Consider the following 13,982-nt stretch of genomic DNA (forward strand, 5'->3'; position numbering starts at 1 on the left):
TGGCCAAAAAGTTCTTTTGGGTTTTTCCATAAGGTGTTAGGGAAAGGCTACCCACTCCAGTATGCTGGCCTGGAGAATTCCATGGACTGCAGTCCATGGGGTCGCAAAGAGTCAGATGCGACTGAGTCACTTTCACTGTCACATAAGAAGTTTTGGCCAACCCAACACTTGTAGTTTCTATATATTTACCTTTTCTTGACATTTCATGTAATCATACAGTGTGTGGCTTTTGGGTCTGATTTCGTTCCTTTAGCATAGTGTTTTCAAGGCTTGTCATTGTAGCATGTGTCAGTACTTTATTCCTTTTTGTTGCTGAATAGTAGTCCGTTGTGTCAATATAGGGGCTTCCCAGGTGGCACTAGTGGTGAAGAACCTGCCTGCCAGTGCAGGAGATTTAAGAGACACAGATTCTATCCCTGGGTTTGAAAGATCCTCTGGAGGAGGACGTGGCAACCCACTCTAGTATTCTTGCCTGGAGAATCCCATGGACAGAGGAGCCTGGTGGGCTGCAGTCTATAGGATCACACAGAGTCGGACATGACTGAAGCAATTTAGCACACATACGTGCCTGTATGAATATACCACATTTTATTTATCCACTCATCTGGTAAATAGGTGTATACATAAAAACTTGAAGTGATTTTCTTGGCTGGTGCTTTTTAAAAAAAATTAAAACATCCACTGTTAAGTGCCCCGTTTAATTAAAAACATGGCCAATTCATTAACTTAGATAGATGTGAGAAAATGCCTTGGAGGCAGCCGGTCCTTCCCCCTGCCCCCAACATGGGTCTCAGAGAGCACTCAGTGGAAAGCATTCTGGAAAATAGGAGAGATTGGGCTGAGAAACCAGTGAGCTCCATGAAAGCAGGCGCCCTGTTCATTCTGCAGGAAGTGTCATCTTGCCCTGAGTCAGATGAGAAGAAATGGAACACCTTCAGGTGACATGATTATAAGTCAGTACCCATAGCACGCCCACCACAAGATGAAGGGTGTAGGTTACTGTGGTTGGACAAAGGTCTTCTCTTTGGTTCCCTAGTCTTAACTGACCTGGATTCCAACTTATACAAGATCTCCAGAGATGCCCCTCTTACCTAAGTAGACATCAAGTCCATGTTCTGAGTTCTTCGAGGGGAGGGACAATTCTGGTTACATATATCACAGAAGCCAGGCATCCTGCCGGGTGCTGTAGCAACTAAGACGATTGAGGCGTGATCCTGGCTGTCAGGGAACTCTAGTTAGCCAGAGGAGACAGCGGTGGAGAGAAGATTGTTCACAGATTGACCAAGTGCTGCAGCATGAGGAGGCACTCAGGAAGGCTTCCTGGAGGAGGGGATCCTTGAGCTAAGTCTTGAATGACCTGTAGATATAAGCTCAGGTCAGATGGGGAGGGTGAGAAATAGAATGGCCTTCAGTAAGGCAGACATTGTGTAATAAACTAATTATAGGACTAACGCCCACCTTGGTTTTCTGCTGTGTTGGGTTGATTGTGACCTAGGTGCATCTGGAAGGTAGTACTGCTGACGTAACCCAAACCTCAGGAGCTGAGTTAGTGCTGTTCCCCTGCATTCCATTCCCCTTAGAGGCCAGATGTTGTTATAGAGTTGGCGGGGCAGTTTTCGAGTTGTGCATTGGAGCCAAACAACCTGACTAGGATTGTTGAGTTAATCATTGTATTTGCAGATGATTCGTTTAAAGATATTGGCTGTGGTTTAATATGGAGACCTCTAGACACAGACCACGGTTTTCTCTCCACCTCCTCACCCCACCGCCCTGAGACAGGGCCCTTGGTCAGACTCCATTTTATCATGCCTTTGTTTTGGTTTCTGTGGGATTTAGTTTTGGCGGGTGTCCTAGCTTTACAGGGAGCCCTCAGGAGTGTGCCCCTGTGGATATACAGAGAGACTAGCACGTGCACATCTGATGTTTGAGTGACATCTGCCCAACGAAAAGGGTTGTTTCAATGTGGGGGAGTCTCTGGGACCAAGGTTCATCACCCTTTTACATCCCCACAGAAAAAGCACATACAGAGCACACGCTGTGTACCAGGCCCTGAGTGAACTGGGTGCAGGGGACCCAGGAGGACCGGTAGGAGTTGGCAGCCAAATAGTGTAGGTGAGGACACGTGTTAGGTTTGGGATGCAAGAAGGGACTCCTTCCTTTGGAGGGCTCACTTTGATCCTTGGCAGTAGTAGCCTGGAATGCTGGGATGGATTAGTGATGTCTGCCACGGGCACAGACTAGAGAGTCAGTATACATGTGCTGTGTGTTTGCTGATACTGTGTTAGGGGTTCCTGGTATAGACAGAACACTTGAGTAAAGGGGGCATATGGGAGAAAGTGGACTTTTGTCTTAGAATAAAGCCTGTTTGTCATGGTATGGAGTGTAGTGGGAACTACCTTGGATAGTGTGGGAGTGGGTAGGTCTGGAGTACGGATATTGCTGTTAGTTACATACTTAATATGTGCTCTTAAGTATCTCTAAGCCTCAGTTTCCTGACATGTAAAATGCAGGTAATGATACCTGCCCCAATCATATCATCATGGGAGGAGCTAATGAAATCATGGATGCAAAAATGTTTACCACCCACAGTGATAAACACTTGGAGTATAATTACTACAGGTGTGGGAGTGGGTGGGGCAGGGAATGACTGCAGTTGGGCAGGGATGAGCCAGCTGGTGGTGGCCTCAGGGTCTTTGCACGGCACCCCTCTGCCCAGCCTGCTGCCTCTTGTCAAGTCTAGGTCGTTACTCTAGGGTTACGTCCCTTCAGGCCACACCATCTAAGCCTGTTTTTGCCTTGGCTATATCTGCCACCTCATCTTGTTTTATTTCCTTCTAAGTTCTCATCAACTGATAGGATCTGTTTGGCTTATTTGTGAATCTCTCCCTGCTAAGGGAAAGAGAGAGACCTCATCTGTCTCACTCCCACCTTTATATCCTCAGAGCCTAGAACAGCGCCTGGCGCCTGGGACAAGTTCAGGATTTCTTAATGTTTGTTGCCTGAGTGGACAAACGGAAGCGTTTCTGAGGTCCACAGATCCAGTTGGGCTGAGGGCCTGGGAGCCCTGGGAGGACTGTTAGGAATCGATCGTGGTGAGGGTGACCTCATCTCTGTGAACATGGTCCTCAATCTCCCCTTTCTTTGGTTATTGAGAAATAAATTCAATTAAATGCACAGTAATTGTAACTTAATTGAAAATTCCATCAACTCCAAATCTGCCTTCAACAATGTAATCTCTTAACAACAAAATAAAGAACAAGAATCAGAATTCACATTATTTCTTCAGGGTATGTAACAGGCCATGAAATTACACAATGTTTCCAATTTGGCAGACCTGCGAATTCATTCTCTTAGAAGATAATCTTGTTTCATAAAGGACATGATATGAATTAGAGTTGAAACTTGTGAATTAGATGCAAATTAACACCCAACCCCTCCCTACACAGGATTGATTTGTTTTTAAATTGGTTTTTTCTCCCCCCACCCCCGCTGGCTGGCACCAATTCCATTTCCCCTTGTCTCTTGTGAATTGTTACCGTGCTTTCACCAGTCTGATGAACAGGGGCTGGACGGCGTGGGGCTGCCCCGAGTTAACCTGAAAGGAACATAGATGGGGAGAGCTAGTGGGGAGTCAGCTACATGTCAGCTCCCTGCCTGTAAATCCTGGTGTTTAGCGTGTTCCTTCACTCGCTCCCCCGGGAGATGCGGCCGCCACCCTGGTTGTTTCCCTGCCTTCCCGGGGTGGACTGATGAATCACTGGTTCTCTTGCAGGGTAACCTGTCTGTGTGCCCAGTTTGAAGCCGTCCTGCAGCACGGCTTGAAGAGGAGTCGAGGGTTAGCACTCACGGCGGCCGCGATCAAACAGGCAGCAGGCTTTGCCAGCAAAACCGAAACAGGTACTGCTCGGCCGGGTGATCCCTAGAGCATATCCCTTCCTCTCTGCCCTTTTAATTTTTATTTTTGTTTTAGTAACAAGCAAGGCAGTCATTGTGCGGGACTGCTGGGGGCGGGAGGCCCGTGGCGATGCGGAAATCCACGGTAAGGATGTCTCACCGGCAGTCAGTACCTGTGTTGTCTGGCATGTTAATTGAAAGGAAGTCACCCTTTGTGCAGAATTCTCAGAGCCACATGTTGTGGTCTCAAGGGACTCAGGGGGGGCCTGCCACTGAGGTGCTTATTTTGCCAGCGTGGTGTAGCAATTGCTGAGAAGTGAATAATCTGTTCTGATTTGATGCACAAGGATAGCACAGCATTTCATAATTAAATCTGTCTTCAGTAACAGTGACAGAAATCAGGCAGATCTCTGAGCTTAGAATTCTACCACCATCCATTTTAAAATTGTCACAGCATTTCCCTTGTCCTGTGCTCCTATGTCTCTGAATGACAGGAATGATGCTCCTAATGGTAACTCTTAGCGCCCATGGGTACTTAGTGTCAGCCTGGCATGTTGTTAGTCTTCCATATAAATTAGCTCGCTCAGCTCACAGGACAGCGCTGCAAGTGGTCGGGATCTTCATCTGTGCTCTCTGTGGTGCAGGCATCATTTGTTCAATGGTTTGCTTTGGATCTGAACTTTTTTTTTCTTTTTTCTTAATTAATTTATTTTTAATTGAAGGACAGTTGCAATATTGGTTTCTGTCGGGATCTGAACTTCATTGTTTTTAATATTTACTTATTTGTCTGTGCTGGGTCTCAGTTGTGGCATGTGGGATCCAGCTCCCTGACTAGGGATTGAACCCGGGACCCCCCCTGCATTGGGAACGCTGAGTCCTTGCCACTGGACCACCAGGGACGTCCCTGGATCTGAACTTTGAAGTGTATCATGTTGTATAAAACCCCCCACAACCCTGATTTTGAAGAGCAGGTTCTTTAAGACCCCGTTTGTGGGTGCCACCTTGAATTCCTGGATCTTGCTGCTGTGATGTCAGTGTCCCTGCTGAGTAAAACGTGTCACCTCTGCTCCTCCACCTCCTTTCACATTGAGAAATCAGCCCCGGCCGTGTTTGGTAGAGCCGTCTGGAAATTCTCTGCCGACTGCCTTTCCCTCTCACCCATGTGGGCATATCTCCCTTCCCCTTTCTCTCAGTCCTCCAGCACGTCTTTGATCCTGTTCATCTCGCCAGTTGCTCTTTTTCAGAAATGAGTGTGGTTCCTCTTGGGCCTGCGAGAAGGATTCCTATCACTGTTGGTTTTTCTTCTGCCTTCCTGGGTCACAGTGGGCCAGCTCAGAGAAGAGCCAGCATCAAGGGCCTCAGTCCTCGTAGAACCTGCGGCTAGCTACCTTGGCCACCTTGAACATCAGCCTCAGTAGTCTCAGTGGCACTTAAAAAAAAATGTCCGAGCCAGATCTTAGTTGTGGCACGTGACGTCCTTGATCTTCGTTGCGGCATGCAGACTCTTAGTTGGGACATGTGGGATCTAGTTCCCTGACCAGGGGTTGAACCTGGGCCCCCTGCCTTGGGAGTGCAGAGTCTTAGCCACTGGACCACCGGGAAATCCCTCGGTGGCATCTTATGTCCAGGATGCTTCCCTGAGCTCTATGTGGAGGTGGTCTAGGGCTGAATGATGGCTATTTGAGGACATGGCTTTTCTGAGAGTCCCCCCCGGCTTGCTGGCCCCTCTTTCTTTTTATTTCCTTCTTACCTGTCTGTGGGGAGCTTCCTTGGAGAAACTGGTGTGGAATGGACCACAAGGCTCTGGACAGTTCTGGGCATGGCAGAGGCAACCATGGCTTTGGAGTCAAACTCCGAGGGTAAGCCTGGCATGACCCTGGGAAAATGCCCCTCCGTGCCTTCTATTTTCACTTGTAAAGACAGAGTGTCTTGTCTCCCTGGAGGGTTGTCAGGAGGCTTCACATGATAACCTCATGTGAAGCACCTGCTTCATTTCAGAGACACGCGCACCCCCCGCCAAATGTTTAACCAGTTACCTTCTCCTAAATACCCTTTACACATCTAACCTCCTTCTCCATTTCACCCCCTCTTGAGGCTCTGACCTTTTGACCACGAAGAATGGCTCTTTCTATTCCCATCCAGACTAGAATTCTTGTCTTTTTGTTCCTTGGCCCTGATGATCACAGAAGCACCTACACATTTGCGAGGCACCACCAGCCTTCACATTCTCACCGTTTCCCTGCATCTTAGCATGATTTCTACCCTCGTGTCTTAAAGATGCTGACGAGCGAGTGAGTGGCCTCTGGCTTTGTTTCTGCTGAGGAGTGTGTGCTGCACAGTCTCCTGGCTGGTCAGAAGTGAGGCAAAGACCAGACCAGCTTCGCCCTTGAGTGGCTGCCAAGGGCTTGTGTCATCATTGTCGGCAGCATTAATTAACCATTCACAGGTGCAGGATGGTCCTTGGCTGATTAAAACCTCTTTCCTGCCATTGAATGTTTGATTAAAAACCTCTTGGGGGGGGGGGGGCAGGTGTTTTTTCAGCTGCTAAGTGTTGGGAAAGATCAGATCAGTGGCTTTTTATGGTTGTTCTTAAAGCCATTGGAATGGCCTTGCTAGGCAGAATGGAGAAAATGAAATCCTAAGAGATGGATCAGACAGAAATGAGCCTTGTCCGGCTCCTTTGTCCCTCCTGGCTGCAGGGCTAGGCCTGCTGCGTAGCTTAGTGATCGGGAAGCAGGGTTGAAAGCCCCACTCTGCAACTTGTCACACACAAGATCTCTGGGACATCTCCTCTCTGAGCTTCTATTTCCTTTTGTGTAAAATAAAGATCGTAGCAGGATCTGCCTTGTAGGGTTGTGGTGGGGGCTTGAGGCCTTGATATTGATCTGCCTGAGCTGGTACACGGTGATAACATGCCAGTTACTTTCCAGTTTAGGTGATGGTGTCCTTGTGTTTCAAACAATGATACAGAGTCTCAAGTTAGTTAATAAGTTGCCCAAGTTCCCACCTACAGCTGGTAAATGGCAGAGCTGAGGATTCCAGCCCAGGTCAGACCCATGTAAAATTCCTGGCTCTTCCCTGCTCCCCGCCTCCTCGGGCAGCCGGCCTGATGCCCGTTATTGCTCCTCTGTGGACCTCTCCAGCTCCGTTAACTGTATTGAAAGTGATAGGAGAGAATGAGTAATGGTGAATTAATCCACAAGGCTGTTGCATTAGCTCTGTTACTAAATGAAGAGAGAAAAACTGAACTTCAGCGTAATGATCGAACAAAACGACATTGTTGGAAATCACAATAGTGGGATAATACTGAGAGTCTACCAGGGGCATGCCTGCTGCGTTTGGTTGTTGGGGGTTAGGCTTGCATGTAGGACTGAATTTGGAAGTCGGTGCCCTCGCAGGGAGTGTTTTTTAATTGATTTGTTACAATACTACTTATTTTGTGTATGTTTTGGTTTCTTGGCTCCGGAGGCATGTGGGATCTAGGCTCCCTGACCGGGCTCGAACCCCGCATCACCTGCCTTGGAAGGTGAAGTCTTACCCTGGACTGCCAGGAAAATCCTTTGTGGAGTGTGTTTAAAAATTTGTTTTTAAGATTTCAACATTGAAAAATTATGGATCTTATGTGGATATATGGGTGTGTAGGTTTTCTTTTCTTTTCTTTTTTTTTTTTTTAGGTTTTCTTGAACTTGGGGACCTGCGCCTCTGGGCTCACGTTGACAGTTGACTCTGCTGGGGGCCCAGCACCCCTGCCCTCTGTCCGTGGGCCAGAAGTGCTTCATCCCCTGCAGTCTGCGCCCCTCCCTGTGGCCCCTGACCCTCGAGATGGCATGTTGGCCGCCATTTATAGTTGAGCTGCTAGTACTGTTCCCCCTCCTCTTATCAGAAACTCAACGGTTTTCAAGAGTAAACTGCTCCCAGGTTGTAGGCCACTGAAGCCAGTTTCTGGAGTGTTGGAACCATTATTTGTGTCAGATTTGTCCAGCTTTATCATTGCTTTCAGGGCAAGGATTTGTTAACCTTCTCCCCGGGCTGTAGCCAAAAGTCCATTATTTTCTGTTTTTGTTCTGTTTTTGAATATGCTCTTGTCTTTGCACAGTATCTGGTTATTTTTGACTGAATGCCAGATGTTGTGTATGAACAAGAGTAGAGATACTTTGAAGTTTGGGATGGTGTTCTCTTTCTCCAGAGAGGATTTACTGTTGCTTCTCAGACAGTTAGGGCAGAGGGAGATCCATTTAGTCCAGTCAGGGATCAAGTCGGTTCACACCTGGGCTTTAGTATTTGTGATGGCCCATGTATTTCCAGGGTGTAGTTTTTTGGGGTTTCCAGCTTATATCAGCTTCCTGGAGCTGCTATGGCAAATTTGCACACCGTGGGTGGTTCAAAACAACAGAGAGAGAATTTCCCTTCTCACAGTCTGGAGGCCAGGAGTCCAAAATCTAGGTGTCAGCAGGGTTGGTTCCTTCTGCAAGGCTCTGAGGGAGGGTGTGTTCCTGGCATGCGGTGTTGGTCAGCAGTCCCTGCCATCCCTCGTCCTGTAGCTTTGCCGCTGCTGTCTCGGCCTCTGTCTTCACGTGGCCTTCTTTCTCTGTGTCCTTGTCCCTCTGTGTCCCCTCCTCTCCTTAGGAGGACACCAGTTGTATCAGACTAGGCGGCCTCCCCCTCCCCGGCTCTGGTATGACCTCCTCTCAACTAGAGACATCTGCCTAGAGCCTTCCCTCAAATAGTCACATTCTGGGGCTCCACGTGGGCTTGAATTCTGGGGAGACAGAGTTGACGTGTTTACTAGTGCCCTTCTGCCTCTGCAGGTCCTCAACTCTGTTTTATTTCCTTCTTCTTCTTTTTTCTTTTGTTTTTTAAGACTCTGGGAATTCTGAAAGCTCCTCTAAACTTCTCACCAGAGAAGCTCTGTAGTTGGAAAAAACCTCAGAGCAAAACCTGGCTCTCCATGTAGTTAGGACTCATGTCTATAGACTTCCCTTCTCTTTGGTATCTGAGTTCCTCGTGTCTTTCCTGTCTTTGCAGAGCTCCCAGGACTTTAGTTTTTTTTTTTTTTAGACAACTCTGGCTTTTCCAGTTGCTGTTGTTTTTCTGGGGAAGTTGGTCTGGTTCAAGCGAATCTTCCATAGCTGACGGTATGTCCTTGAATGGTGCTTCCGTTGTGTGCCTTTTCCTGTGGCCCAATGGACCTTCTCTGTGCGTGACCGTATTCAATTACTTTTATACCAATCGGGTACCAGGATTTTCTGGGATCAACTGTAGTCTGGGAAACGGAGTTTGCAGGCAGTTTTCCTTCAGTTTCGTGATGATTTTAATCCCTACCTATGTATTGTATGTCTCTCATTCCCTAGTTTGCTGTTTGTTAGGTGTTTTTGTCTTGTTTGCTTTTTAAATTAACTTTTATTGGAGTGCAGTTGCTTTACAATGTTGTATTAGTTCTTCTGTACAGCAGAGTGAATCAGCTACACATATTCATATAACCCGTCTTTTTTAGACTTCCTTCCCTTTTAGGTCACCACAGAGAATTGAGTAGAGTGCCTGTGTTACACAGTAGGTTCTCATAAGTTATCTATTTTATACACTATATATAGTAGTGTATATTTGTCAATCCCAGTCTCCCAATTCATCCCACCCATCTCCCTGCCTTGGTATCCATACATTTGTTCTCTACATCTGTCTCTGTATCTGCTTTGCAAATAAGTTCATCTATACCATTTCCCTAGATTCCACATATAAGCGTTGATTTACGCTATTTCTTTTTCTCTTGCTGACATACTTCGCTCTGTGTGACAGTCTCTAGGTCTGTCCATGTCTCTGCAGGTGGTACCGTTCCGTTCTTTTTATGGTTGAGTAACAGTCCCTTGTCTGTAGGTACCACATCATCTTTATCCGCTTCTCTGTTGATGGACGTTTAGGTTGCTTCCATGACCTGGCTGTTGTAAACCATGCTGCAGTGAACATTGGGCCGCATATATCTTTTTGAATTATGGTTTTCTCCCAGTGTGTGCCCAGTAGTGGGATTACTGGGTCATATGGTAGTTCTGTTTTTAGTTTTTTAAGGAAGCTCTCTACTGTTCTCCATAGTGGCTGTAACCAGTTTACATTCCCACCAACAGTGTAGGAGGGGTTGCTTTCCTCCACACCCCCTCCAGAGTTTATTGTTTGTAGATTTTTTTTTGATAATAGCCATTCTGTCTGGTGTGTATTTTGTTTGTTTTTGATTTTAGCTTAGCATTCAGGTTTCTCTTTGTTTATGACTTGGGGAGTTTTCCCCCATTTCATCCCCTATGAAATGTTAGTAAGGTGAACATTATTCTAGCAAGTACACTGCCAGCTCAGCTGTGTTGTGCAGGACATCCCAAACTGTGATCCCTTTGAATAGACTCTCTCCAGTTAGTTGGGTTACACAGGGCCCAGAGAAGCTTGGAATAAGGTCACTTGGTGTGTCTCCTTTAGAATTCAGACCCCAGAAATAAGAGCCTGCCGTGCCTGGTAGAATCATTTCCTCTGACTTTGACAAGTGACTGGGTTTATTTGCTCAGACAGTTGATTTGCTGGTGATGAGATAGGAACCTGTGCTTTCCGAGTCTGGTCCTGCAGTTTGTTTAACTTTTCCATTCCAGTTACACAAGTGAGCATGAATAATTACAGTAGACAGTGGTAATTCCCCACCTTGCAGTCCCTTCTTTCTTGCTAACAGAACTCTGATTTTGTTCTGATGTTGGGCGGCCACCAGCTTCAGCCCTGGGGCTGGCTGCAGGGGGACTGAATCTGGATTAATCAGGCCAGCCATAATGAATTCCATGTTGTAGTAGTTGACTTAGGAGTAGGCATGAGACGCAATGCTGACCAAAGGGAAGGAAGGAGAGGTTTGCCAAGAGGCTTCAGAGAAGGCCTCTTGCAATTTAAATGCAGACACAGAAAGGCTTATCTTATGGCCGTGGGTTGTTGTGTAAGACTTGTGTGATGTTTGGAGCTGTGGCAGTGATCTTATGACCATGAGGATGGAACAAGTCTGAAGACGAAAGTCAGTACACTCAGGATGGGTGCTCAGAACAATGGAAAATACCTGGCCCCTGATAATGTCACTGAGCTACTGAATCAACCAACCCTGGACTTAGTGTTATGTGAGATAATTAATTCCCTAATATTTTAAGGCACTTTAAATTGTATTTCTTTTTAGTCATATCCAAAATCATCCTAACTTAAATGAGAGAGAAAAGCAAGACAACTTAAGTTAGAGCCTGCGTGCCAGAAATGGGAGGAATGATGTGATTAGCATATTCAAACACATTCATCCCAGAAACGACACCTGGACGTTTTCTGCTCCTTGCTTTGAACCACAGGCCTGGCTTTCTTAGTGTTTGCTCGTGACTCATGTTGAGCATCTCTGTGACCTAGGGGGTTTGTCAGACTGTTTGTGCTCATTTTTCCATTTTATTGTTGAAATGATTGTGCAGAGTGAATAATATCATCCCCATTTTACAGATGGAAAAAAATGAAGCTCAAAGAAATGAAATAATTTCACTAATGTACCAGAGCCAAAAAGTGGCAGAGCTGGAATTTCTATTCAGGCCTACATGATTGTGATTCTGAAGCTCCTGGCTGCTCTTGGTCTTAGTTGTAGAATGTGGGATCTAGTTCCCCCACCAGGGATGGAATCTGGGCCCGTCGCATTGCGAACCTGGAGTCCTAGCCACTGGACCACCAGAGAAGTCCCTGAAGCTCCTAATTTTATTCTTAATGGCGTATTGTTTCCAGAAAGGGGACTCTCTGAAATACCACGATCACCCCAGTTTGAACTTGTGAATAAATTAAGCAGTAAGTATTGAGTAAGTTAGGATCACTCAGCGTAGAGGTCATCAAACCACATCCCACCACCTGTTTTTCTAAATGAAGTTTTATTGGAACACAACCACAAACAATCATCTGTTTACTGTCTGTGGCTGCTTTTAGGCAAAAGTTGTGACTGAGGCCATGTGGCCCATAAAGTCTTAGGTAGATACTAGTGGGTCCTTTACAGAAAACTGTGCCAAGTCCTGTCTTAGAGAACAAAGGTCAGAGGATGCCACCGAAACCCATTGTCACACCCATTGTGTTCAGAGATCTGTTGTCCATTTACCCCACTAGATGGTGAGTGCTGGGAGCGCCAGGCACCATGTCTGTTTCACTTCCTCCTGACTTTCCAGCTCCTAGCATGGTGTCTAGAAGTATATGAGTTCTTCAATAAAATTATGTTCAATAAATATCCTTTGGTTGGAAGGAAGGGCATTGTTCAGTGTGCGTAATGCTGTGTCTCATGATTCCTGAGGTACCTTGAGCCAAGATCTAGAGTTACTTCCTAGAGTTACTTCCTTTTACTAGTTCACAGGCTGTGCCTTCTTACTGTGTTCTCAGGTGGTGTACGGAGCCTCTTTTATCAGGGCACTAATCCCACTCATGAGGGCTCCACCCTCATCACCCAAGAGTCCACTCAATGCCCCATATCGTAATTTCATCATCTTTGGGGGTTAGAATTTCAACAGATGCATTTTGAGGGGACCCATTCAATTATAAAAGTGGCATTTCAATGGCATTACCTTGGAATTTGATGTTCTTGTAGATCACCATCAGGTTATGTGTTGGCAGTCTGTTACAAGGTGATAGGCCTGATTCTGACCATACCAGAGGCACGTTTATGATCGAGATGCCCGTCTTGTAAATGTACTTTAAATGTACTTTAAATGTCATCCCTACCCTCACCCCATGTTTGCTCCTGTGCTCCCTGAGCAGTGCATGGCTCTGCCCTTCACCCAGGTCCCCTGGCCAGCCCCCGGACTTCCTCCCAGCTGCCTCCTCCTCCTCCTTTCCCTGAGAATGTACTTTCCCTGAGAATGTACTTGTGAATGTACTTTCCCTCATCTGCTCAGCAGCCTTTGTCGCCTCTGACCTTGACGCTTGGCCTTCTCTCTTCCATAATGCCATGGCACAGCCTCTTGGCACACTTTTTACTTCTCTGCAACCCTTCCTGGCGTATCACTTCTATACCCTCAGACATTAAATGTTACTTATCCTTGGATTGGGCTTCCCAGAATCTGCCTGCCAGTGCAGGAGACATGAGAGACTCGGGTTCGATCCCTGGGTCGGGAAGATCCCCTGGAGGAGGACATGGCAAGCTATTCCAGTATTCTTGCCTGGAGAATCCCATGGACAGAGGAGCCTGGTGGGCTGCAGTCCATGAGATCGCAAAGAGTCCAACATGACTGAAGCGACTTAGCATGTAGGTATCCTTGGGTTCTGTTGCTGACTCTTGTTTCTACACATACTCTCTGAATTTATTGGTGAAAATTGCTGTCTGTGTGTTGATTAGGTTATGTCTCCCACAGGTCAGCTCCTGGTCTTTCTCTTGAGTGTCTTCATTTGAATGTACCAAGGGCCTGTCAAAGTCTCCATGCCGTCATGGAGAGTCGTCATCCCTACCCTCACCCCATGTTTGCTCCTGTGTTCCCTGAGCAGTGCATGGCTCTGCCCTTCACCCAGGTCCCCTGGCCAGCCCCCGGACTTCCTCCCAGCTGCCTCCTCCTTCTCCTTTCCCTGAGACCACTCAAACTTCTGTTTTCTCTCTCTCTCTTTTAAAAATTGTCACAGAGTTCAGTCGTTCAGTTGTGTCCGACTCTTTGCGACCCCATGGACTGCAGCATGCCAGGCTTCCCTGTCCTTCACCATCTTCCGGAGTTTACTCAATCTCATGTCCATTGAGTTGGTGATGCCCTCCAACCATCTCATCCTCTGTCGTCCCCTTCTCCTCCTGCCTTCAATCTTTACCAGCATCAGGGTCTTTTTCAATCTGTCAGTTCTTCGCGTCAGGTGGCCAAAGTATTGGAGCTTTAGCTTCATCATGAGTCCTTCCAATGAATTATCAGGATTGATTTCCTTTAGGATTGACTGGTTTGATCTCCTTGAAAAGATCAAAGAAGTATCCACACCATTAAAACTTAACCGTTTTTAAGTGTACAGTTAAAAGGCATTGAGTGCATTCACGTTATACAGTCATCACCACCATCCATCTTTAGAACCTTTTCATCTTCCCAAATTGAAACGCCACCCCC

General features: G+C 46.7%; 1 protein-coding gene across 2 annotated transcripts in view; it reads left to right on the plus strand.

Annotated features, from left to right (window-relative positions):
• The window catches only part of SNX29 (sorting nexin 29), a 576,513-nt gene that overhangs the window by 42,565 nt on the left and 519,966 nt on the right, over positions 1-13,982 (plus strand). For both annotated transcript variants that reach the window (XM_065924349.1, XM_065924350.1), the window contains exon 4: positions 3,773-3,897. In XM_065924349.1, coding sequence (XP_065780421.1) covers positions 3,773-3,897 — 125 coding nt within the window. The remainder of the gene's footprint in view (positions 1-3,772; positions 3,898-13,982) is intronic.

Source organism: Muntiacus reevesi, chromosome 2 (genome assembly GCF_963930625.1).
Source record: "Muntiacus reevesi chromosome 2, mMunRee1.1, whole genome shotgun sequence".
Lineage (NCBI taxonomy): Eukaryota > Metazoa > Chordata > Mammalia > Artiodactyla > Cervidae > Muntiacus > Muntiacus reevesi.